Source organism: Rhipicephalus microplus, unplaced genomic scaffold, assembly GCF_043290135.1.
Source record: "Rhipicephalus microplus isolate Deutch F79 unplaced genomic scaffold, USDA_Rmic scaffold_16, whole genome shotgun sequence".
NCBI classification, from domain to species: Eukaryota; Metazoa; Arthropoda; class Arachnida; order Ixodida; family Ixodidae; genus Rhipicephalus; species Rhipicephalus microplus.
In genome coordinates this window covers 2,743,507-2,770,212 of record NW_027464589.1, presented here as the reverse complement: position 1 = coordinate 2,770,212, position 26,706 = coordinate 2,743,507, and the positions used below count along the sequence as shown (strand labels likewise).

Here is a 26,706-nt window from a genome sequence, read left to right as displayed (position 1 = left end):
AATTCGGCGAAATCTGTGTGCTTGGGAATAGGGAATGCTGGTCTTGCAATGTCGCGGGTGGCAGCTTTTGAAGTGCAGGTATTGTTGCCTGTCTGTAGGTTTTCTGTATACGTTAGTTACCAACGCACCATCGTCAACTCGAATGAGTACATCAAGAAAGTTTATTTCAGTGTTAGAGTAGGTGTGTGTAAAATAAATGCTGGGGTGTACCTGGTTGAAAGCCTGTATGAATTTGAGGAGCTCGTTTTCCGAATGTGTCCAAATTATGAATATATCATCTAGGTACCGTTTATAGAGTAATGGTTTGATATTACAAGATGAAAGAAAATTGGACTCTATGTGGTGCATGAATATGTTAGCGTAGTTTGGGGCCATTCTTGTACCCATTGCCGTACCGCTGATTTGAAGATAGTACTGGTTGTTAAATTCAAAGCTGTTCAAATCGAGTACAAGTCTTGTGAAGATTTCAATTACTTTTTTGCTTGGATAAGCGACAGGGTTGTGTGTGCCATACGATTCAACAAGTGCCCTTACACCATCGTCATGTGGGATATTTGTGTAGAGTGAGCTAACATCCAATGTTACGAGAAATGCACCGTCTGGAATTTTCACGTCTGCTATTTCCCGAAGAAAGTGGTTTGTGTCACGCAAGAAGGACTCATGTGTGGGTGGTATGTCTTTGATTAAAGAATCAATATAACTGGAAATGGGTTCCGTTAACGTTCCCGTGCCTGATATAATGGGTCTGCCAGGGTTATTTTCTTTATGAATCTTCGGCAGCATGTAAAAACGACCAGGCGCCGAATGTACCGTGATAAGTGCCTTTTTAAGCTTTGAATTAATGGCGCCTTCACGTGTGAGATTCTCTAGGGTTGTTACAATGATTTTTTTGTGTTCCGTGGTAGGGTCAAAGTCGAGGTGTTTGTAGAATTGTTTGTTATTTAGTTGTCGCTTGCCTTCCTCAATGTAGTCCGATCTATTCAGAACAACAATCGCGCCTCCTTTGTCTGCTGGTTTGATGACGAGATCTTCGCAGTGGCTCAACGTGAGTAGTGCCTCTTTTTCTCTTTTTGATATGTTATTCATGCTTGGTTTGTGCACTTTGTACGCATGTATAACATCTTTTTGGACCGCGTCTATATAGAGATCCAGATGTCGATCTCTGTTGGCGTCTGGGGTCCATTGCCGTCCGATTACCCCACGAAAAAGTGTGTTATCTTTTTCGGGTTTATCAAAGAAATATTCCTCCAATCGTAAATTTCGTGCGAAGTTGTCGGCACATACCCGCTGAAGGCGGCACATACCCGCCTTCAGCGGGTATGTGCCGCAGGAGATGCACGATGGGTTATTGTGGTTTTTTTTTATTGAAATAGAAAACAAACGAAGGAGTTTTTGTCACCGTTACTTGGCAACGGCTACCCTTTCTACCTAATTGGTACAAATAAAAATATATAAAAGAATAGCATATATACATATATACAGTCACATATGGGTGAGATCAAAAGTTCTCCTATGGGCAGAACAAAAACGTAGACGCCACGCTCACTTTTAACTTTTTTTCCGCCAGTATTCGTCACAAATCTTCGTTTCTTTGAAGAACTGTTGCAGCACCTTAATAGCTTTGCCGTTTGTTTTGGATGGCCATGGACCTAGTATTTTATTCAACCCAAAGGGCCGCTCGGGATCTAACTTATGCAGTTCCTGCTCTAGTCGCCTTCGGTGTGTTTCGTGTTTCGAACAGTCTAGCAAGAGGTGACAGATATCCCTGTCGTCGTGGCCGCATAAACATGCCGACGATGTTGCACGCTGAATACGAAGTAGAAAGTACTTTGTGTATGCAGTTCCGTGTCGTAGGCGATGAATGAGTGTGTCGATACGTCTTGGGAGGTCACGCTTTAATTGGTATTCAAGATTAGGATCAACAGAATATATGATCGATTCTTTTGTTTTGTGTGTGAACCAGGTATACAGGAAGATTTGACGTTTAGTTGTTCTTAAAATTCTATTTACATCATATTGAGATTCTGGTACTTGGTACATACCCACCGGTAGACAGGCAGAATTCACGTTTTGTTGTTCTTAAAATTCTATTTACATCATATTCAGATTGTGGTACTTGGTAAAAACCCACCAGTGTCACATACCAGCTAAAGAACGGTTATGCGCCACAGGAGAAGTGAGATGGGAGATTGTGGTACTTGTTACATACCCACTGGTGTCACATACCCGCTCTACAGTGGGTATGTGCCACAGGAGATGCTAGCAATCGGGGTGTACTCTTACCAAACTACCCTGTTCACACGGTATAACTGTTGTCGTTGTTGGTTTCCTCTCCAGAAGGAGTAATACTATAAGACGAGCTAGTTGGTTTGAATGCATAAAAACATATATAAGCACACACTGACACACGGCAAAAAGTGGGAACGGCACGATCGCTACTATCAACTGAAGGCTTTACTCAGAAAAGTAACGTATATAAACCGATGCTATCACTCATTGCCAAGGCGCACCGTCGCAGTTTCGAAGACCGGGGCTAAGGCACCATATCTGCTGTGCTTATCCGCTTCCGCAGCGACACTTACTTTTACAAAATATTCCCTGACGGCTGGCTGATACAACGTGATTGTCAAATGTTGATGTGAAATGCTTCCATGATCTCTCATGCGACGTAATCATGGTGCCTAAACAAGGTGACTATATTCGAAAAGCGTGTCTTGCACCCATACATAGCACGACCTATGTTCAAATGCGTTAGCGGCCTGCATTTTGAAGATGGATGGCGCTCCGTTAGGCGTATGTTGTAGTGCTAGGGTCGTTCTCACTCTTTGTCTGTGGGCCAGTGTACGCTAAAAACATCTTTCCACTGAGTTCGAGCCATGCATCTGCACATGGTTTGAACTCCTTGGAGGAAATTGACCGATTGTGAGTTGAATTTTCTTGATACTTCCTGCATTGCTTTTCGCATGGATGTTGTCTCCGGTCAAATCAGCTGGCCAAGTATCTGCAGCTGTTACTTCCATTCCACAGATGCGTATCTTCTTCTAGGCCATAGTTGCGTTCTTGAGGAGTGCAAAAAAAATGAATATGTGGTTGTGAGAAATTTATAACAATTTTCTTGAAAAACATCCTTGAAATTGGTGCGTAAGAATAAATTTTTCGCTAGCACATTGCATCTGACATGTGTATGTGCAAGTGTGCGACATTGGTACGTGCAAACACTGTAATTTACGGCGAAATCAAATTTGTTGCTCATAATACAAAAACACGAAAACGCAACAAAGACGCGCGTTACTGCTTAAACAACAGGTGAAATGACAAGCGTAATCCCTTGGGCTAGCACATTTCACTGGCCTTAACAAAGAGGCCGGTCCAGGCTCGTATTCTGACCACTATTTTTTTCTACAACAACCCATTAACTATTGTTGGCACAACTAATCTTCTCATTTACCTGAAAAAAATGTATTTTTAGGCCACCCCTCTCTTTTTTATCTTCCGAAATCTCACTGCTGCACTATTTATGGCCGATCCAATCTGATTTTAACCACTCCTCCAGGATCCAACAAATCAACTAACCAAGCAGTGTGCGCAAAAAGTAAACCCACGTAGTTGGGCCAAGCGCGCTGGCCAACCTACTGCCGATGGTCGATAGCCTGTCACGGGCTGACTCCTTTTTTTGGTTGTGTAGCCAACCAACCTGGCCACCGACTTGTTACTAAGCCTTCTTCAACAGTGGGCCACTCGCCAAGTCTCCTGTGTCAAACCTTCACTTTCTTCTCGCCCACTCCCCTCGTTTTCACGAGATTCCGCTTGCTCCACAACAACTTGCTCAAAAAGAAGAGCGAATGCGTTCCTACCAGTATCACATTTCGATGCCATGGCTCAGTGCTCCCGCTTTGCCTGACATTCACTTCGCCTTGATCAGGTTCACCAAAAATAGTTGGTTCACCTGCTACATCCCCCGGGGTGGGCCACTAGTTATGGAGTTCAAGTGAGTACTCAAAAGTCGCATGATTGAATATCAGCCACGGCGGTGGCATTTCTGTGCGCTCGAAACGCTATTCGATTATTCCAGTGACTATAGGCGGCGCAGCGGAAGGTCGAAATGGCTGACGAGATGGTGATGCCACGAGCGTCTAGGTAAGCATCGCAGTGCATTGGTTCATTACTACTGAGAAACCGAACTGCGTCGCAGTTTTATCACCGTGTGACAGCTTCAGAGCACGGCTACATGGCGCCGCCTGCGTTGCTGGGATGACCGAATAGAGGCTGGCGTTCCTATTATAAGTGCTTGTTACATGACACTAAGGCCGTAGGAAGGCACAGTACAGCTTCATAGCTCCAAACGAACGTCAACCTCTTCAACTTCTTGTAGCCGCATTTTAGGGTATGTTTCACTGCACGCTGAGAATACCGCGCAAAACAACACCTGGCGGCGAAATCGCCGACTTGGCACGTCTATGGGACCACAGTAGAAGAAGAGTGGTAGCGCTTGAGTCTTAATACCTACACCCCGTCACGAGATAACACAAAACCGGAACAATTTCGTACATAACATCTGTCACTTTTTGAAGCACGTGGCATGAGCCTGTGAAACGAAAAAGTGGCTTCTCCAGAAGGCCAACCCGTCGTGTTGGGGACCATATTAAGAGCAAGAGAAATCTCTGCGAAACGTTCTTCGTTATTTAGCTCGTCGTAACGGTGCTTCTGTGTTTTTCGGGAAGCCCTGGATATGTTGCCAACAAGCTGACGGGCGTGGTCAGCACGAGCAACAGCCTCGCGAGCGTGTTTGGTAGCCGACTCTGCAGAATACGGAAGGAACGTATCCAGTGGCAACATTGGTTCACGTTCAAAGAAAAGATAAAAGGTGAGCAACCAGCAGTGTCGTAGCGGGAGGAGGTGTATGTTAACGTCACGTATGGCAGTGCGAAGCCCAGTCACGGTGATTGGTCGACATGGTTTAGACGCTCTGTAAGTCCGTCTAGTTGTCTAGGGGTGATGCGAGGTTAGAAGCTTATGCTGCGTGAAGCAGGAACGCCGGATATTGTCAATCACTTGTGAAAGGAAGGTACGGCCTCGGTCTGACATCAGACCGAGGCCGTACATTCCTTTCTGTATAAGTTCGCCTGGGGCACCATGCACTATGATAAGGTCTCGAAGCGAGAAATCAGAGACGTTCATTGTGCAGCTGGATGGCAGGACTGGAGTGATTGCGTAGCTGGTCACGAATTCGGTAGCAACGGCAACCCACTTGTTGCCCGATGTGGTTGTTAGAAAGGGGCCAAAAATATCCGAACTAACTCAAAAGTAAGGCTCCGGTAGAATGTCGATAGGCTGAATATAGCTGGCAGAATGTCCCGATGGCTTTTTGCAGCACTGAAATTATTTGGAGGCATGGACACAACGCTGCAAAGAGCGTGTAAGGCGAGACCAGGAGAAATGGTGGCGCACAGGGTATATACGGGTGAGAAATTCCAAAATGAGCAGCGGTTGATGCGTCAAAAACTCGAGCAGGACAGAAGAGTGCAGGTGCTTTGGCACGTTGAGCAGTAGATAATGACTTGTGCGTGACAATTTGTGCCGGTATAAGGTGTTATCTCTTGAAGGGCCCATCACCAGGTTCACAATTTCGAGCTGACAAGCTAAATGCGTAGATGAGGCGATCGTGATCACGTCTGCCGAAATTCGCAACGCTACGCACTGTAGACATAGGTCAAATTTCAATATGAACGTTGCTCCTCCTTCCTTCTGCGAGCGCGCGCCCAGGGTATGAGGGCATGACGTGCGCGTGTGAATGACCCTACCTACACGGCAATGCAGTGACGTTGGTCCTTACGTAGACGACTATGCTCTGACGTTGCCAACAGTGGCACGTGACATGGCGAAAATACTTTAACATAACAGGCGTAGCTCATGTATTTGTTTCTCGAAGAGGTTGATAAATCTCTAGAAAAATAAGGACGTAATAAGAGAATGTGAGCGTTAATTCTTTTTTATTTTTCCCTGTGAATTCGAAATAGATGTGGGGCTTCTGTGCAGGCGTTTCGCAAGCGTTCGTTTCCCCGCGGTTCTGAGGTCAGCGCATCGAGCAGATGACAGCCGTAGAACGCTCCTAGCGTGCGCGCACTCACTGTACTCATATACTATACCGCGGTTAAGGCAGGGTTTTCCAAACCATCCCGCAAAAACAGGCAGTAGAGCTCAGAACAACGCTGGTCAACAAACGAAAAACAAACACACTCGTGTGCACGGAAGTTGGGCTTGTTTGGGCTTGTCATGCGCACTTGACCTGTTCGTCGGATGCCGGAGAGGTTAGGGAAGAGATTTGGCTTGCGAGGACTACGCGCAGGAACGGCAATGGGGTCGAGCTTGTGCCTCTCACCCTCCTCTCGCACCGCTTCAAAAAAAAAAAAAAGAAGTTTTCTCAGCTTGTAATGAACCGATTAAAAAAGTTTTGTGGAAAGTTGTTTCTCATCGGAGACCCAACAACTTCCATGGCCTAACTAAAATTCAGTATGGGGCCTGATTCGCTCCTTAAGGCGAAAATGCGTACATAGATGTCGCGCTTGGAGAATTTCAATCATAGTAATACTTGGCTTAGTTGTGGATGCCGACGATGCTCATCCCTGAGGCACAGCAGCTTAGAAACGGAAAATATGTCCTAGATAGAACCAGTGCTCGTAGAGTCCCCGTCACACAAATAAGCAATCGTGATAAGCAATCAGCGTGATTGCGTGATAAGCAATCAGCGGCTCGATGCAGTCTTCCACTCTTGTACGCCACCGGGAAGTTATACTCTTGCAGGTGGAGTGCTCAGCGAGCGAATCGGTTTTTTCAGAGGGGAGCCAACAAAGTGAGTGGTGGTCGGTGAATACTGTAAAAGTCGGCCGTATATAAATAAGTGAAATTTCGCAACTGCCCAAACCGGAGCGAGGCATTCGGGCTCTGTGATGGAAGATTTTTGCTCCAAAGAAGACAGCAGCCTGATGGCTTAATCCATCCCACGAATCTCCCCACATTGATGCTGGGTGAGCACAGCACCACTTTCATGACTACTGGAGTCATTGCAAACTTTTTTCGGTGCTGTAAGGTCGAAGTGGGCGAGAACAGGTGAAGACGGGAGCAGACTGACCAGCTTGTAGATGCCGCTTAAGAATATCTCCCTGTTTAAGGGGGGGTGTTTCAATTGAGCAGGTCCGTGAGAGTTCTAGCGATTTCGGTAAAGTCTGACATACCACCAAACGTAGCAACAGAGCCTCAAAAAGCTTCGAACGTCATTGGTGGCAATCGGCGCGGAGAAGTCCTTCACGACTCTAATTTTTTCTGGATCAAGATGTATGCCAGAAGCATCTTGAATATGCTCAAGGTTCGTAAAGCGGGGCGCCCAATCCAGAATTGGACAAATTCCGCTGAAGACTGCCAAAAAATCTACACATCTAAAATAGCTGCGAGTCTCTAAAGGTGAGTGTTGAACGTGGGTGAAAAGACAATGACGTCGTTAGACGCGTAGACCACTCAAATCCATTAATAAAGGAGGTCGTCATTCAATCACTCATTGATTGAATGATTGATTGCTTGATTGATTGATTAATTAATATGTCGGAATTAGCGTCCCTAAACCAGTGTAAAATTATGAAAGACGCTGTAGTGGAGGGTTCCGGAAATTTGGACCATCTGGAGTTTTTCGACGTGCACCGAAATACTAGTAGACGGACCTATGGCATTTTCGCTACTATCTAAACTGCAGCCGCCGTAGCCGGGACTTTATTCCGCGACCGGCTGGTAAGGATCCTTTCCACTAAACCATCGTCGTGGGGCGAGGCCATTGTGCGTTTGAATGTGGCTGGGGCATTGGACAAACAGCGAAATGCGTCACCTTGGTCTAGTAGAGGCCATCATATGTCACAAAGACCATTTTCTATTCGTCGATGAGGTCTATAGCAATCTGCCGACAGTAGGAACGAGGGTCGATGGAAGAGAAGCGTTTGCATCGCGTCGAGACTGAAAGAAGTGGGTGTGCTTCTTTCTCGCAAGGAACAAAAGAAATGAAGCTTTATTATCAGAGAGCAGCGTCTTTTATCGACCGCGCCCCTAGCGCATGGCGCTATAAGTGCCGATACTGACACTATGTATCTCATCACACACGAAGTATCTTATCACTCAAGATCAAAGGTGTCGTCATTTTGCGGGAGACGGTATACGGCGTCTTTATTTGCGATATTATTACAGTAGCAATGGTTCATACAGAAATGCCATGATTTGTCCTTCTTTTTAGCAAACAATACCGGAGACACCCAGAGACTGGAAGACGGCTCTATAATGTGCTTTGCTATCATATTGTTTACTTCCTGTTGAATAAATCCCCGCTTCAATGCGGACACCCTTTAAGGGCTGCGCTAAAACAGGGTTGGCATCACCAGTGTTTTGCGATGCTGGACAATGGGCATCTAGCTTCAAGGTCAATCACGGAAATTGGAAATGTTGCAGTAGGTTTCGAGGACACTCTAGAGCACTTGAACATGTTCAGGTAAGCTTTCAGCCGCAATCATGTTTAAAGTTTTACGGCTACCATTATTTGCTTTTGATGGTGTGTGCTGCGTATGAACAATGACACCCATTGTGAAAGGTTCAACATGGGAATTCAGAAGTGACCAAAGTTGGGCTACAGATCTGTATTGTGTTAGCTCCTCACTTTTGAAGCCGAAATTGACAACGCGCAGCCTTGTTCTACTAGCCGTGATCATGAGAATCCTAAAGAGAACAGCAAAAAATGCGGTTGCACCTAGTAGAGCTCTAGGCCGCTGCAGCCACCCGTTTTTGCTGAGGCCGTTCGCGCCGCCGCTGAAGTCCCACACGGCGCCACCGCCACCGTTCAATAATTGCGGCGTGCCACCATTAGTTTTATTCCATCGCGAGCAGAGAACAAGGGCGCAACCTACATCATTTTGTATTCTCCTCCCAAGATTGAAGATTTTCAAGTCGGGGCTCATGGTGTCTTCTCTACTTTTGTCTATAAAGACCCTAAAACAGCTTCAGACGATACAAACTTGAAAGCGCCATATTCACTTAGTGTTTTTCTTTCTTTTTTCCGCTCTTCAGAACGCCATTACGGCAATTTATGTGACATTAGGGAACATGCTCTCAAATCATCCCTAAGATGTGAATTGTACTCAACCCTGCTTTGCCACGCACTCGCCCTTTGCTCTTCCTTATCTCGCATAGTTATCTTGCGTGATGAGTAAGTGTGATTTTATATTTTGATTGTGATTGTATATTTTTGTAAGGCGCAAAGACCAGCTATTTTTTTGCGCGTTACAAGAAGAGGGAGATTACCTTAAACATCACTACATTCAAACTAGATGTTCGATGATAGTTTAAAAGAATGAAACGTGACGACCGGTTTTGGATAGCCTCTACCTTGTTAGAGAGTGGTACATGGCCGGGATCCCATACCCATGCAGCGTAGTCCAGTAAAGGACTGATGAACCTCGCACCCCAGAAACAGATATCTTTTTCTGACAGTGTTAGGTGGGCCAGACAGGCAGATGTCTGAACGAACGGTTGCGGGAGCAAGAAAGTAATGTTCGCAATGGCAGAAATGGCTTCCTTGCGCTACAATTGAGCATGTGTGGGTGCACTCTGCCGTTTGAAAGATCTGTAGCTCTGGGTAAGATTAAAGAAGAACACTGACACCTAATTGCTAATGCTGCTCAGATGGTGCGTGAAAGGAGCGCGTTCATAAGCAAGCCATCAGTTGCTCCGCCAGAGAGATAGAGTGAAAAAAGATATTTATTTGTTCAAAAAAAAAAGAGAATGTGATGCGTATGCATCCAAATCCTGACCAGTTATATGTCGCGACAACAAAGCCGAACCTCTCCGCCCTCTCACAGGACTTCCAGAGAGCCAGAGGCAAGACGTTGAATCTGTGGTCCTTGCTAGCAGCGGTCCACCAGGCTTCTTGGCAGCAGTCCTTCAACGCAGGGCATCGCCAGAGCTTGTGTTTCAATGAGCTAACTTCGCCGCAGTCTCGGAGAGTTGGGTCCGTCTCCGTAAGTACCATACTCAAGAAGCTCTTGGACGGCCAAGAATCCGTTTGGAGCATTCTCAGCGTGACAGGTTCCACTTTATTCCGAGTATGGTGAGAGGATAAAAACAGTCGTCTAATGCCCTTGTAGTGCGAGACAATCTCGTAATAGGTGACGTGTGGATCACCGAACTCGAGCTGGTCCAAGCCGTTAGGGTGCTCTTGAAAGCCATGGCATATAAATCCTCGTGCACAAAATGAGTGATCTCATTGGGGTTCGGGTGGCCTGTTATTACGTTAGGACTTAAGTGAGCCAGAAATCAGATGATGTGGTGAAGATTGCCTTGAAGGGCCTAGTCTTTAGGAACCCAAGCAGCCTATTTTGAAACTATACCCGACTGAAAGGCCCTTAAAGCAGCTAGGGGGTCAGTATAAATGTTAGTGCGTTTAAAATATAGGCGCTACCGCTACAATTTCAGCTACTTCTGCCATTCAGGGGCAAACTGAGGCGGACGAAAAGAGGCCTCATTTGTGGTCTCCTATAGCGAGTGATAATCTGTGAACATTTTCGTGACGCACTTCATCTAGGAATGCTTCCATACCCTATAGATTCTTTAGAAATTCTCTTGCCCTTGCGAGCCTCTCCCCTTGTTAACCTGTAATGAATGCTTCTTAGGCTTCAGTAAACAATGCAAAATTCCATGACATGATTGTTTAGCTCAATTGTCGCTCCTTTGTTAATTCCAAGTTGCAGGACTGGGGTGCTTATTAGGTCGTTTTCTGATTTCTTACGGACCATTCGGGTGATTTGTGCCATTCTCTTGGTTTTAATAGCTCATTCATGGTATTATGAACGATGAACGTTAATACGCAGATACGAATGCAGAAACGACGAAAACGAAAAACAAAATTATAAACCATCTTTCTGAGGGAACCTTCATGGAATGCAAATCAGCAGTGGTGTGCACGGTGTTGACCCGATTGAAACGAGCGTCGACGTGGGTGCTAGAAGAACGGTTTGAAGGGAAAGTCGGTGTAGCGTTTACTCGAGTGAACGTTTTTTGAAACGCAAAAACGCGGAAGGCGGGTTGAGTTTCCTGTATATTTCATCGCAGAAAGACTGCTCGTGCGATGTGTGCTCCTCTGTACTAGTGGTAGAGAAGGTGAAGCGAGAAAGATCACACGTGGCGCCCGGTGACAGGGTATGGAGAGAGCGACTTTCACGCTCGTGCATTGCCAGGGAAGGCCTCACCTACTTCGCACCGCCAGAACATTTGTTGACAGGAGGCGCGGTGCGGACGGAAGGACAGTGTTACACAGGCTAGGCAAAGAGCTGCTTCAGATCTAAAAGCAGTACCATACTTGTTGCGATTTGAATACCGAACACTTTCGTAATACTTTCGAGCAGGAGTGTATCTTATCATGAAGACCGTACTTCGGCGCAAAAATTTTGGTCGGACTGTCTGTGGGCCACCACGTTTGTCTGTGACTCGAAACGGCTAAAATTCCACCACATTCACAGCGCCCACCGATATTGCTCAGGTTATGCCGTTCATATTTGAGTGATTTTTGATTAAAAAGCAAGTATTGCGCATTGTTGGGGGACAATATCAACTTGTCAATATACTGTGGTGTGTTGATGCTAGAGAAGGCATACAGAAATAATTCTAGGGGCTGTAGCGTTCATCACGTTGCGCTTAAATGCAACACCACGCACAAAAAGACAAGTGGTTCCTGCGCTTTGCTAAAATGACACCTGATTGGCACCTACCTGACGCCTTGCATTCTACACCTTTGCACCTTCAAAACGGTCACGCACGCTGCACGCTTGCTATATCAAAGGCCAATCTTTTGTTTTCCTAGATAACTGCCAGATAGCGCTCATGTCTCAGGCAGCGTAGGGTGCAACGATACGCTCGTTCGCCTCACTGCTCACATTTTTTTCCGATATTGTCCGATTGAGAGCCAACACTATAATGTCACAAGGTCGTGACGTGGACGTATAGAGCAGACTGCGGATCGAATACTGAACTCTTTATTTGAGCCGATCTTGCGGCCACGTAGAAGGGAGTCATAATACAGCAAGACACTGGCACTGGAAGCGGCGGCCGTCAATCAATTGACATGTGGCGAAGCCTGTCGGCATTCGTACACATGCTATTGAACATTCTAGCGTTATCGCTGGCGGCGACGTAGGTTCCATCATAATCTGATATGTTCACAAAGGGGACGTTATCCTAACAAAATGATCTACTGCAGTCCTAAACATTCTCGAAAACGGTTGGCGTGAATTGCACTGAGAACTGCTTAGGGTGATAGGGTGCGCTAATTAAACTTGAGCAGGAAATGTGGCAATGTAGTTCACGTCGCTCTTGAAGCATGATAAGCTCTAAACTGCACGTCCTCCCATATTTCGCGTTCCCTACCCGAATTTCTCATGATCAGCCTAGTTATGATTTCTGTTCTTGTGGTTAGACGAGATATGGCCCTGGCTTTACATCCTTTGGCATCTATCACTATATCCTGGATCTTAGTTGAATCAGCTCGTGAAATGTCACATCCGTCTTTAGTGTGAATACTGAATAATAAAGGGTGTAAAAGCTTTATCTCCCGTCGTGCTCGTCTATACAGGAGGACCTCTGATTTTACCGAACAAAGCAGAAGTTTTGTGTCATCTAGCAACGACTCAGTTGCATCGAAAACTTCTTCGAGAGTTTATTCCATTGTAGAGGCTGAACCTCCTGAACACCACATTGTGATATCATCCATGTATAATGCGTGGTCCATGTGCGGCCATGCATTATACGCGGCCATGCTGCAATCTTCCTCCATAGTTTACTCACGACAAAAATAAATAAAAAGGGGAGATGACCGTATCTTGCGGAGTATCTCTGTTTCCAAGCGTATATTCTACTGGTGTCAAATGCTCCATGCGTATGTATCATCGCCGTCCTGCTTTCCAGGAATGATGGTACAAAAGAAAAGAAAAAAGTTTCCGTGGTTACTAGCTCATATTTCTGTAATTGTGCATTCGTGGGTGATCCAATCGAAGCCTTTGGTTATATCTAGAGTGAGGATTCCTTTGACATCTTCGCTCGGTGACTTTGGAATTCACATTTCGAGCAGAAGCATGAAGTACTGGGTCAAAAGAGCCGGTCGGAATGCTACCACTTTGTATGTGAAGAGCGCCTTGTGCTTGATGTATCAAGATACTCTATTATGCACTGCATGTTTTATTATTTTATCGATGCATGAGATTAAGCATATGGACCGAAGGTGCTCCAGGCTGTGAGACCTAACTGTGAGACCTAAATACTAACGCAATTCGCTTAAAAAGTATGCCAGCGTGTTAGTTAGCCAGCACGATAGGCCAAATGCTTGCTGGGCGAAGCACTGGGTAAGACCGCTCTCGAAGCAGCTGAGTTGCGATGCTTGAAAATTCTGTATTTGAGCTTTAGAGCACTTCTAACTCTTACCTGAAGTAGAAGGGTAAGATTTACCAGACATGTATTTTCGGTGGGGCGATATCAAACGACAGCTGTTTTTCGCACCTCTGCTGGGAAAGTTTGTGAAAAGTCGAGAGAGCTCATTCAGATCTCGTCAACTTTGTGGCGTAAACTATTTGCTGTCTGCGTTAGGAGTGACGTCTTGTTCTTGGATTATAAACAGTGCAACAGAGAACTGTTACAGCTATACATCACTGATGCGAATTCAGTGTATGCAATACGTTGTGGACTTGCGAAAAACGTGCATAATTGCTGCAACGCACGCGGCCCGCAAGAGTTAACGCTATTATTGACACTGCATGAATTATAACAAAGCTGTTAAATAGCAACAATTTTAGCGTTGGCTGACCTAAGTTCCTAATGCATTTTTCTCCTTGTTCCAGATGAAAGCGTTAAATTAAAGGGAAACAGTGTCATATGACAGATCACGATCATGATGTTTGAAATTTTGCGGCGTGATCTGGATTTGTCAGGGTAAGCATCTATCCTTACCGTCAAATCAAGCGTCTTATATTCAACAATACTGGAACATACCACTACACACCCTATAAAAACGTGCACGAGGTGCTGGTAGAACCAGTGCGTGCTTCAGTATGCCCCAGCGCACTCCAGTGAAAACACCAGTGCTTTTAGCCTTTCCCAGTGTGCTCCAGCGTCACAGTGGTCAAGCCACCCCTTGCAGTGCAACCCAGCTATTTTCTAGTGCACCCAACAAGGTGCCAGTAAATTCCAGCGTGTACCAGTGGTTCCAGCATGAACTAGTGCCAAAAACAGTGGTATTACGCTGAGGACGCTGTGTTTGCAGTAGGACTCCGCCCTGTCTTAGTTTTTTTGAGAGCTAGGGCCAGCGTAGTAGGCTTCAACTTCCTAAGCATTTTTTGTACACTGGGGTAGATATAACACCCTTTAGCCAATGATATTTCAGTTGGGAGCCATCACTTGTCTCGTATTTTTTCTGTCCGCTGTGTTATTTTCGCACTGTAAAGTTTAGGTTAGCACAACCAACTAGGCCACTGAGCCACTTTGTAGTCCTCAGAAGGGGCGAATGCTAAAGACTCATTGTGGGACGGATAGTGGTGATACTTTTGGTGGAAGGCATCATGGTGCGCGGAATACCGGTTAGGAGGCTACTGGCGGCGATAGTAACGAGCATTATGACCCGCACGACCACATCTGAAGCAGATCGGCTTATCTGCTGTTCGCCATTCAGATGGGTTGCTTGACCGAGGGAGGTATTGACATTGACTTGTTGGCCCTACAGAGGCTACGGAGGCATCATTGTTATTCATGGCGCAAACGTGGAGAAACAGACCCATAATAGCGAATACCTGGCAGAAGATGGTCTCGATCAAGGAGAAAGCGGGCACTGGTGCCTCGGTCAACGTTGGTTCGTTTACAGCCGGGCACATGGCCTCGAGATCGCGTCGGATGGTACGTGTCACATCTTCAGGAGTGGAAGGCTGACAGGAAGATTCTTCGCAAGACGACATGAAAATGGTGGCAAAATAATGAGCTGTTGCGGAATGCCCCGACTCTTCTCTTGCTCGAGGCAGAGACGTTCCCTATGGTGGTTCCCTGAGACGGGCGCGCACGTCCGTCTCAGAGACACGCACTTTGTTTTCTAAGAAAACTGCCAGATGGCGCGCATGTCTCACATGTGACGTGACTTGATGGGCTCGTTCGCATCCGCTGCACGCTCGAGCCACTATAACGTAGTGCCTCCAGAATACCACTCACCGATTTCCTCGCGCAGAACATCAAATAGGTGTCTTGTTCACTCTCTCCACAAGCAAGACTATCGTATTTCGACGACATTTGCAGACTACATGCAGATACGAGCATTTTCTTCTTTTATCTTTGTTGGTTGCGCACCTAAGAACTTCAAAATAAATTTCGCATCCATCCATCCATCCATCTATCCATCCATCCATCCATCCATCCATCAATCCATCCATCCATCTATCCATCCATCCATCCATCCATCCATCCATCCATCCATCCATCCATCCATCCATCCATCCATCCATCCATCCATCCATCCATCCATCCATCCATCCATCCATCCGTCCATCCATCCATCCATCAGAATTGGCGGATTGTTTAGTTTTCATATATAGGTTTAAGCTCTGAAGATCGTACCTCCTTCAGTATGATGTACGCAAATGGACATCGGCTAATCAACCACAAGAATAAAAAAATTGAAAATATAATATTTAGGCACAATCGATGTGATTAAAAAATCTTTCAGTGGGCATCCAAATGCCGAAGACAATTGTCATTACACATCTAAAATGATCAATGCGCACAACATAAATGAATCTACGCATATAGTTGAAGGGCAGCATCAAATAAAATTAAATAATGAAAACGTAAAATCCAGTACGATTAATTGAAACAACCCCCACAAAACCACTCCGAGAAGCAAATTTGCCGTCAGTGAATATAGGTGAATGGCTGGCGCAGTTGGCATCATCCAAAAGTTGAAATACAAAAAGAACAATGCTGTAATGTTAACCTATTCAATTTCTATAGCTTTACCAAAGCACAATTCTGGCTTTAAAATCCAATTTTTTTCTTGCTTTTTTGTCACACTTGACTCTGCAAGCAATCCTAGACAGTTCCAGCTCTGTTTGTTGTCAAACGCTGCCGCCAAATGTGTTCTTATGTTCCTAATAATATTGACCTGGTCAAGTTTCATTGAAACGGTGTAGCTTTTATTGAAACCTTTCCTAGACATTACTAGCGATATTTGAACAAAACTTTTCAACTACTAGGACGTATTAGATGGTTAACACAGCGCAAGAGTTCAGGGAATCCCCACAATGAATTCAGCCAGTCTGAAACTAAAATAAACTGGCTCGTGGTAATACGTTCATGTGCTCAGCGCTGGCTAGTGCCCAGAATGACAGATGAGGTTCCAGCTTTTTGTGAATTCAATCTCGTGTACTCACTGCTGCTGCGATGGTGCGTGCGCATCGTCGATGTGTGCAAGACCCGGCACGCTTCATCGATGCCTTCTTTCTGCGCACGTAACGCAATCCGGTATTTACCCGCTAAAAGGAGGAAAGGAGGAGCGCGACCGTAGACTCCCGACTAAACCGACATCAGTTTACATTCGCCGCCCCATGGAGATGAAGAGCATCGCTGCATTGCTCCTGTGTGCCGCCTGCTGCTACGGTTACGTCGCAGTAGCCCCAGCGAAAATGGATGGAGGTCAGTGCTTGTTCACGTTTATTTGACGCAGTTAAACTCATCTGAAGTTTGTAGATTAACCGTTGACATTTAACGTTTCAAAACTACAATTTGGTGATGAGGAACACCGCAGGTGCTCCTAAATCGAAGTAGTCGAGCATTTCTGCCTCCATAGAAAATGCGGCCGCTGCGGCCCGGATTTGGAACCGCGACCTTCCGATTAGCAGTCGAGTACCACAGTCCCTAAACAACTTTGAAGGGTGTCTCCTGTAGCTTGCGAAGTGTACAAGCATAAAAATTGAGTATTGCTATCCGTACAAATGCCAAATGTTTCGATTGATCGACATACACTAAGCTTTTTGACGAGCTGCTTGACAAATTGTTTTCTTTGCACTGTTCTATTAAAATGCTTTGGGGTACAGACTGGTGTGATAATAGCATTTCAGTGGCAGAAATCTTTACTCGAAAACTTGATGCGTTTATTTAGCAGCCAAGTTGTTACCAGTATTATATATAAGCAGAAAACAATATACAGAAAATAAAAGAAATTGGTAGATTCCACGTACTGTCAGAATCGTGGATATGCGACGCATGAATGAGGAAGGTTGAATTCTCACAATGAAATCAGCGCGACGTTACGAGGCGGACGTAAATTATGCCGTACCTGACTTCCATGTCATAATTATCGTGTTTCCACCTGGAAATTGGGCTCAGTCGTCCATTCGCATCACGTATACTATGTCTGGTATATGGGAAACGAGGAAAACGACCCCGAGCGCTCTATGAGCGTAGCATGACATGCATCTCAAGATTACCATGTTTGGATGTGTCATTTATCTTCGTCGTCTATTCGCGTCACGTATTACCAAATTCGGTTTACGTGAGGATAGTGAAACGGCCGCGAGCGCATCATGAGCATGGCACGTAGTCATGTTCTTACATGACACGGATTTCATGATCATCATGTTTGCACCCGTCGCATACCTTCGCCACTCACTCACGTCAATTAACACTAAATTTAGTATACGTGAAGATAGTGAAATGGCCGCGAGCACACTTTGAGCGTAACACGTATTCATGTTTTACATGACGCACGTGTCATGATTATCATGTTTGGGCGTGTGATTTACCTCTGTCGTCTGTTCGCGTCATTTAGTACCAAATTTGGCATATGTGAAGCTAGCGAAACTGCCGCGAGTGCGTTATGAACGTGACATGTAGCCATGTTCTTACATGACACGCATGTCACGCCCCCGCCGCGGTGGTCTAGTGGCTAAGGTACTCGGCTGCTGACCCGCAGGTCGTGGGCTCGAATCCCGGCTGCGGCGGCTGCATTTCCTATGGAGGCGGAAATGTTGTAGGCCCATGTGCTCAGATTTGGGTGCACGTTAAAGAACCCCAAATGGTCGAAATTTTAGGAGCCCTTCACTACGGCGTCTCTCATTATCTTATGGTGGTTTTGGTACGTTAAACCCCACAAATCAATCAACATGCATGTCACGATTATCAGGTTTGCATCAGTCATATACCTTCATCATCCATTCACGTCAGGTAATATGAAATTAAGAAGTTTGGTTATGTTAAGCTAGCAAAACAGCCGCAAATATATCATGCGCGTGGCATGTAGTCATATTCTACATAACACGCATATCATGATTATCATGCTTCAAGCAGTCATATACATTTAACATTCATTCACGTCACGTAATACCAAATTTAGTGTACGTGAAGCTAGCCAAACGACCGCGAGCGTATCTTGAGTGTAGATGTAGTCATGCTCTCACATGACACACGTGTCGTGATTTACACGTGCAAGCTTTTTATTTATGCTCGCCATCAGTCATATAGCATTTCAGTTTTGCAATATCTCATGTGAACGAAACCGCCGCAGGAGCAGAGAGACCCTGACGTGTAAATATGACATTTATAGATATACAGTAGGATCAATAAATAAATAGGATGCGGTCAAATTCACCAAAGTTAGCTGAAAAATGCTTCGCATTTAAAATGTGTAAGCATTGGCGTAGCTATAGGTTTGTTTAGATGGAAGCATGTCCTTAAAACAACGTGAGGCCGAGGCATGCAAGTGCGTCGTCGAGTGCAAGCTTGCCGTCTGTATTTATTGTTATTTATTCATACTTGTAACCCTCCCTTAGATGTTGTTACAGGAAGGGCACAATGAATTACTCCTACACAAACATAACAATGGCAAACTAACAAGCAAAATTGTAGTTGACAAATTATCTGTCTAAAATACAAGAAAATCATATACATCATTTGTTTGCACAGCTTCCTCTGGCAAACTATTCCTCATGTCAAAGCCATCTGGAAAAAAAGAAAATCGGAAAAAATATGTATGGGCTCTTATTGATCAAATAAATCTGTATGCACTCTTATTTTGAGCACTCAAGTGCATTAGCTTTGCACACATGTTCAATGGACTCATAAAATGAGAAATTATAAAGGTGATGAGCGTTTGCAGCAGATCTTTCTGAAACACGTGAATGCTGTCGTGATTAGTAATATTGTGTTCATTAGATGTGGCACTGTTTTATTTCATATAGCAGAGAAACGTCCCAGATTTTTTTGTGCCCATCTGCTTCTGTTTGAAATAAGTTGTCATGGCTGAAGTGTCTACCACTACGAAGTGAAATTCGGTGTACTACTGTCGTGAAAAAGAATGGGCTAATTGCACAGGTAGTTGAAACATCGATGGCATTGACTTATCCACTTCCACACTGCAATTCCAAACCTCTAAAGTAGCCGGGAGAAAACAACTTCAGCTTCCATGCACAAATATACTGAAAACGTGAACACAATAAAAAGTGTGTAATAAATTTTACCTTTATTGATCCAGTATTTGGACAGATTCACATCATATGCCCCCAACGGATTTCAAGAGTGCTTGCTTGCAAGAGAGTGCTCACGTTCTATCGCTGTGTCTATGCAAGGAGATTGTGTTGAAAGCCGAGCAGCAGTTTTTATACTATACGAGCGCCAACAAAGATATGAAAAATATAAAAATCGTACAATGAATGCCCAAACCTCGTTTTCTTAGAATTGAGCTTTTCGATCTTTAAGCACACATCTCATAACTCTGTTTCTTTAGCATACACGTTCCCTGCATACTCAGCAGACCAGTCATTACTTGCGACGAGAAAATCTAGCTATAGCGACAGTGTAATTTAATTCTAACAATAAATATAACAATCCTGATTTTCAGGCCCATCACCAAAATACACATGACCTGTGATATGGGCTCAAGGCTTAAAACTAAAACTAATACCTACCCTGTCGACACGACGCGACTTGCACTGTTGTGAAGTATTCAATGTAGCATTGCAGAGCGAGAACGATTCAGAGCTGTACGCATCCGCGATTGTTTATTCAACAAATTTAGAAAAACTATATTGCTCTCACTGCGTGAGCTATTCATTGGCAATGTGCAAGTTTCCTTCCCGATTCCACATCATACATTCACTTCACTTCAAGATGAACACTACTTGGCAAGCGCTGCATCGGATGGCAGAGTAGGACCATTGTGCTCAAACCACGCTATTAAACTCAAACGCCGTAACACAATAAGAGCTGGGTTCATTCAGCAAACTCGATGTTCGGTTATGTGCATATGCTTGTTAGCTCTCAACCGTCTTTACACATGGGTTGAAAGCGTTTCATATGTACGCGCGACTTGTTTTGTTTGAACCCGACCATACACATTGGTTGTACCTGCTTGGGCACTCCCAATAAACGATGCAAACGTTACTTGATTGACGTTGTTTCGGCCAGTCGAGGCCAGTTAGGTCTCCTGGCGATAATATTTGCATATGCGAACCGTGATTTAGCAACGAGAAGAAAAAAAAACCGCAGGAAGCGAGCAGCGTGAACCAGCAGCGAACCCCTCACCTGCAGCAAAAATGCGCCTGTTTAACGATGACGATAGCACTACCAGCGTCATCTCACCTCGCTGTGTTGCAGTTTACGCCGCCGCTACCTATTTGAATGTTATTTTGATACAACATTCCTAATGTACAGTTTCCGTTCTCTAAACTGGTAGGTGTACTGAGGCGTAGTCTCGAAGTGTTTGTGAGCTGTACTGAACTTCGAACGTTACTTGTTGCTGCCATTGAAACCATGCTAGTTCATTTGCGAATGCATCTCAAAAAGCTTTGCACCACGCATCCCACGTAGAGAACTGAGCGGCGAGAATGACAGACAGACATACAGAGAGACAGACAAACAGACAGACAGGCAGGCAGGCAGGCAGGCAGCGAACTTCAATAGAACCGGAGGAGTTACTGTAGGACCTTCTAGCGAGCTATCCATTGTAACCGCTAGCCACGCCCACGTAGAGGACAGAATGACAACTTATCGCAGTTCCTCTTAGTTTCTTTGGGGCAATGAGACACGTCGTTTCTTGTGATCACGAAGGGAGCTGTTGCGTGCGTTGTATGTCCTTGATCCTCAAGCGCGCACTCTGAGACAATTCTCGAACAGCGGCAGGCTATAGTCAGCACGTCAAGCATGGTCATCAGAGGTATCTGAGGAATGTTAGCGGGTAGATACTGTGGGGCCGACGATTGAGTACCATTATAAGGCTGAGAGTACAGGGGATTCATAGGAAAACCAGGGGTTGCCATGAATGAGAGGGTTTCTCTTGATGGAGAAAAACAATCTTGAGATGCGGCGTTATAGGCGAGGGGCGGCAAGGTGTGCGTGAACGGTGGCTGCAAGACGGGCGAGGAAGCTGGGTAGACCTGAAGCTACCTGCCATTTGGTGGTGTAGGAGGTGCGGCAATAAGCTGTACACCAGCGGAGGATGCAGGTGCCGGAGCAGGTCTGGTGGCTTTGCTGAATCTGGCTGCACAGGCCCTTTCAAGAAAATGTGCTAAGTGCTGAGTCAGCACCTCTCGAGACGTGGTTGTATCCTTCGCTCGGTGGGCGAGCTCAGGCTGGATAAACACGGTACTGAAGCAGGCTACGATGGCAGCATCCGCCGCAGCCCAATTCATTGCCGACATGATGCTTACTTGGCCATAGCGGGAAGACAGACAAAGAAGGCGGTTAGGGTTAAGCTGGCATGGGAGGAATGCAGGGTGGTCGAACGGTGAGGTGAGGCTCAATGTTGACTGCGCCAAATGTGAGGACCACACTGGGGCGAGGACGAAGGCACGGGCTTGACACTTCAACAGACAGTCTTTATTACCGTCTGGACATTAGGGAACTTGCGCGTGAGAGTACTACATGGGGGCTTGCAGGGCAACACACTCGCGCGTCCACACGGCCCGTGGACGAAGCTGGCTGTGGCTGTGGCTGGGGCTAGAAGACAAATTCAGGTGAAGCCTCCGAGAATTCGAAACGCTGATCAGGTGCTTCCGTCCTTGGTGCTTCATGTGAATAGGATCAGTAGACTTACAAAAGATCACTATTTTTGTGGGACGACAAACACCATATCCACTTTCACTTGTTTTCTGGCTTAAGGTTGTGGGATAATCTGTGAATAAATGACCCAGAGACTTTCATTCGCTTGTCTTGAGTGAGCCTGCGTGAGCGTATACCGGCTCGTTTAGCCTTTTACCGCCTTCTGCGCCTTTGTCACGAACACGGGATCAGGGAAAGCTGCTTACAGCAGCCGCCCTTTTGTCTAAAGACGCTGCATGCATTCGGTCACGGCACGGCTTGCGCAATGCAATCCTGAAAGAGAGGTTAGCTGTTGCAAGCTTCATAACATAGTGTGTGCTGTGGTATACAGAAGAAGCTTTTATTCTGGCAAGGGGGATGTTCGAAATAACCATGTGTGCTGGTAATACTGTTTTACGTCTGGAAACTAAATGACATAGTCAACAGTACCTTCATGCGTATAAACCAGTTTGTCCACGCACTCGCTGAACATGGGAACTATATTAGTCAGAGTTATTTGAACCAAACCCATACAGAACAAGATAGTCATCGACGTGCGTAGTAATTGCCCCATCTCCCGCTGAAGGGAGATGTGTGAAGGTCACGAAGCATGGACGTGGTTCGCATGAGCAGCAAAAGGTTTACCATGTTAAGAACATGCGCAGGTATTAATGCTGCCATTTACGGTGGCGCTGATGCAGGCGCTCATTGCGGCGTTGTGCAGGAGAGAACAAGGTGCTCGCGCTCCACCCTTTTACATCGCGGAACTTCTTTGGCACCTCATGCAGAGAACACAGCTGTCGCACCACCTGTCGCACGCACCACTACGTAGAGGATTCTTAGTGAAGCGAGGGGTTAACGCGTAGGAGAGCAGCGAGAGAGAAAGGGGACGCCTATACGCTGTAGGGGTTGGACGCCACAGAAAGGAGTGTGAGACGGCTGGACACAGACCTCGCCAAGAGCCGCTTCGCATTTAAAAGAGTCACAGCTTTGCCACAAAGGCGAAGCATTGAACACGATAGCGACAAATTGAAGGGCCACGTGCAGCATGGAAAGCAGATCGTAACGTGCCCCGCGTGTCTCACTCACAATTGACGCACGAAACGTACTCACCGGTACAGGTGCACGTGAACAAGCGCCTCAGTTGTTACTTCGCTGTGCCTGAAAAGCGTGCGCTCTTCGCAAACGGAGACTGCAACAATTGCAGTAACCTTTGTGCGCCCAGTAACTACAACACAATCGTTCCAGGAAAAGTCCAAGGCGAGCCAAGACGTACGATTTTCCCCACCGCGAGATAAGGGAGCGCGTGGAAGCGTCGCCCCCTCCTCTAAGCAGGGCCAAGTGCGCATGGAAGATGAGAGCGCACGTTGCCGCGTGATGTGGTGACGCGCGCTCATTGCGCCATCCTGCTGGTAATGCTGAAAACACAATGATTCCCCTCGAGATGCCCGTTAGCAGCGGTAAGTGTTAGATACAAATCGCTTGCCGTTTGAACGGCAAAGGACGTGCTCAGCGGTAGCTCACTGATTAACGCCTCACACTAACAATTTGCATGATTCAAGTTTGATCCCGCGCGGCTGACTATTATTCTACATTATTTCTTTCTTGCATCTTCTAATATATAGGTGCGCATACAAATACGGTTAGTGGCGGTGACGCCAACGTCAAAGCCGATGCTAGCGGCAAATCCCAGCTGAGGGTGTCCATATAATTCCTATCGCAATACAATGCGGAAATGCTTAGCCTCATGGTTTGTTATTTTATGCATCTGTCGAGATGGCTTAGAAAGAAGTCGCTCAACACAGGCGCTAGACAGGAGGCAAACCCCTGCTTTCTGACCATATATGGTCCCATCGCATTAACAATTGTGGACTTGACACGACACGTCCCTAATTCTAGGTACTAACTGGAAGAAATTTTTGTCTGGGTCCGCAAGGTAATGACATTATAGTCATCTATGCGATGTTCAATGCAGCGCATAAGCGTATTTTGCCGCACGGAATAGTACAAGTCCCCCCCGTCCATCAAAAAGCCCCACATTGGCGTCTCTTTACGGTATTAAGATGCTCTACTTCATTTGAGCTATTTAATGAGAATTGTTCGTCAGTACGGAGTAGTCTAAACTTCACTTGCAGAAAAGAGCCGCGTTCCTCTTTCAGACACGATCGCCCTGAGTGGTCAATTGATCTAACTCGTGAGTCCTTACAGAAAGCATAACTTCTAAATGTACACTCTTGCTATCTACGATGGATTTCTATGGGCGGAAAGATGAATTGAGAAGGCCGCATTTTTTTATCCGATTTTGCTTTCTGTGGCAAGTCATCATCACAACGCTACATAGCAACTGCAACGGCCTCAGATTTGAACTCGCTGAGAACGACAAACCTCCTTCCCTTTCGACAAGCAGCGCAGGGAACCCGTAGAATTGCTGCAGAGAATGATGAGTCGCTGGCCACTGCAGCCGTGCGAATGCATCATCCCATAGGAAGCAGTTCGGGTGCTTACTTTAAAGGCGACCAGTACATTGCATTGACTACGGATGCCGATCTCTTTCCGATGTATATGAACTGTCATAGGCCTACGCCCGAGATTGTCGATGCCTCGTTGATCAGCGGAAAAAAATGCCAACTGTGTCTATGCACCTCAATTGCTCTGAGCACGAAGGAAACAGCACATGTTAATGACGCTGGCTTGCACTTCTGATAGGTTTTTTTTATCGTGATAGCAATTATATAGACAACTCCGGCTGAATATTCCACCGGTGTCACCATCAGTCACCGTATATGTATACGCATCTATATATATGAAAACGCAAATTCATCCAGAAAAAGACTCCGGCACGCGGAATCGAACCTCGGACCTCTTAATTGTGAGTGCGAGGCGTTAGCCCCTGAGCCACGAAGGAACACCTGCTTGAAAGTTCAAAAGAGAAGCTATAGATATCTACCACTTACCGCTAGGGAAGGGCATCTAGGGAGGAACTATCGTTTTTTCAGCATTACCAGCAGGACGTCACAATTAGCGCGCGTCGCCACATTTCAATGATGCGGTGGCGCGCGCTCTCATTTACCACGCGGTGTTAGCCCCGCCGATAGGAGGCAGGGCATGCGCTAACGCGTGCGCTTCCTTAGCTCGTGGTGGGGAAAATCGTACGCCTTGGTAGGCCTTGGGGTTTCACCGGAACAATTTTGTTGAAGTTACTGGGCCCACAAAGGTCCCTGCAATAGTTACACAGTCTTCCTTTGTGAAAAGAATGCGCTTTTCAGACACAGAGAAGTAACAACTGAGACGGGTATGCGAGTTCATCTGTACCTGTGAGTACGTTTTGTGCGCCATTTGTGCGTGAGGAACACCGGAAATGTTTTGATCTCCTTGGCATTTCGCGTGTGAACTTCCAGTTTGATGCTGTCGTGTTCATTGCTATGCCTTGCAGAAAAGCTGTGTCCTTTTGATTTTATTTGCTACATTTATTGCTGTATAAGTACAACATGTTTCCGCAATGAAGATTTAGTTATGAGTAGCACACGTTCTGTACTCTTTCTGTGGTCCTTGTCTTATCAGCGCTTTGGCTTCATAGAACATAACAAAGCAACTAACCCAAAAGTCTGTTCTCCAAACGGCGTTTATGTTCAGTGCACAGAGACAAGGCACAAAATCAAGGAAATAACAGGTTCCTTTTGTGGCTTGTGTTTCTGCGCAGCTCCACTTGAAGGATTGATTGAATGATATGTGGGGCTTAACAATCCAAAACCATCATAGGATCGAGAGGCGCCGTTGTTGAGAGCTGCGGAGATTTCGAGCACCCAGTTTTTTTAAACGTGCAGCTAAATATGAGTGCATTGGCCTACACTAACACACGGAAAGGAGCAGCGCCACCAAATGGCAAACTGAGTAATGTGGCGTTATTCAATTTTTTGGTAGGATTTTTTTTCAGTGTAGATGATTGGCGTCCGGAAAGAAGAAGTTAATTTGAGTGCGAAGAGCATCAAAGAAAGAAACTAAACGGCACGTTCACGTTCGTGAGACATCAATAGTATGTTCACACTTTCAGCATGGCCGAAGAAAAACTCAGAAGAGGCGCTAGCGTATACCACTCACAGGTGCGAAATTTCCAAAAATTTTGAGCAAGGAGAAAGCTGTAGAGAAAGCTGTTTTTCTTCCACGTTTTTTTTTCGACATTTTGAACAAATGTGGAAATTCACAAATATTCTTCAGCTTATGACAGTAGTTTATTGCTATTTCGTAATAGTTTATTGCCAAGCTTCAAAGCAATAACATTTGTTACGTAAATCACATAAGTGAAATGCTTTTCCTTTTTTTTACAAAGGTGGCATTTAACATATTGAAGGCAGCTAGAAGTATCTCCGCGAACTCATTTAGCCCTCTTTGAATGGGTGTGGCTTCCTGAAATTGTAACAGCAGTTAGAACAAAGAACCCGGAAATGTCAACTTCGTCGGCACTCGGACTATGGAAACATTGATCAAGATGGTAAAAAGTTAAAGTTAAGACTCATATTGAGAGTTAGTATCACTGGCTTCATCTGTAGCTTTTTTCACCATGTTAAGATGCCACATTGGGAAAAGATG

The 26,706-nt window shown here is 45.6% G+C and overlaps 1 protein-coding gene and 1 long non-coding RNA gene across 5 annotated transcripts in view; one reads left to right on the top strand and one right to left on the bottom strand.

Annotated features, from left to right (window-relative positions):
- The window catches only part of LOC119166644 (uncharacterized), a 181,143-nt gene that overhangs the window by 36,169 nt on the left and 118,268 nt on the right, over positions 1-26,706 (top strand). For 2 of the 4 annotated variants that reach the window (XR_012888812.1, XR_012888813.1), the window contains exon 1: positions 16,496-16,740. The exons of 1 other annotated variant lie outside the window; for it this stretch is intronic. Coding sequence is in view for 1 of the 3 variants with exons in the window: in XM_037417960.2 (XP_037273857.2) it covers positions 16,653-16,740 (88 nt within the window). In the remaining 2 variants the exon portion in view is untranslated. Of the gene's footprint in view, positions 1-16,495; positions 16,741-26,706 lie in introns of those variants that run through there. One more of the 4 variants, XM_037417960.2, reaches the window with a different exon arrangement.
- On the bottom strand, positions 18,814-23,365 carry LOC142784930 (uncharacterized). Its single transcript, XR_012888757.1, has 2 exons — positions 23,233-23,365; positions 18,814-19,044 (listed from the first exon to the last, which is right to left on the bottom strand). It is a non-coding gene; the product is annotated as an uncharacterized LOC142784930 (long non-coding RNA).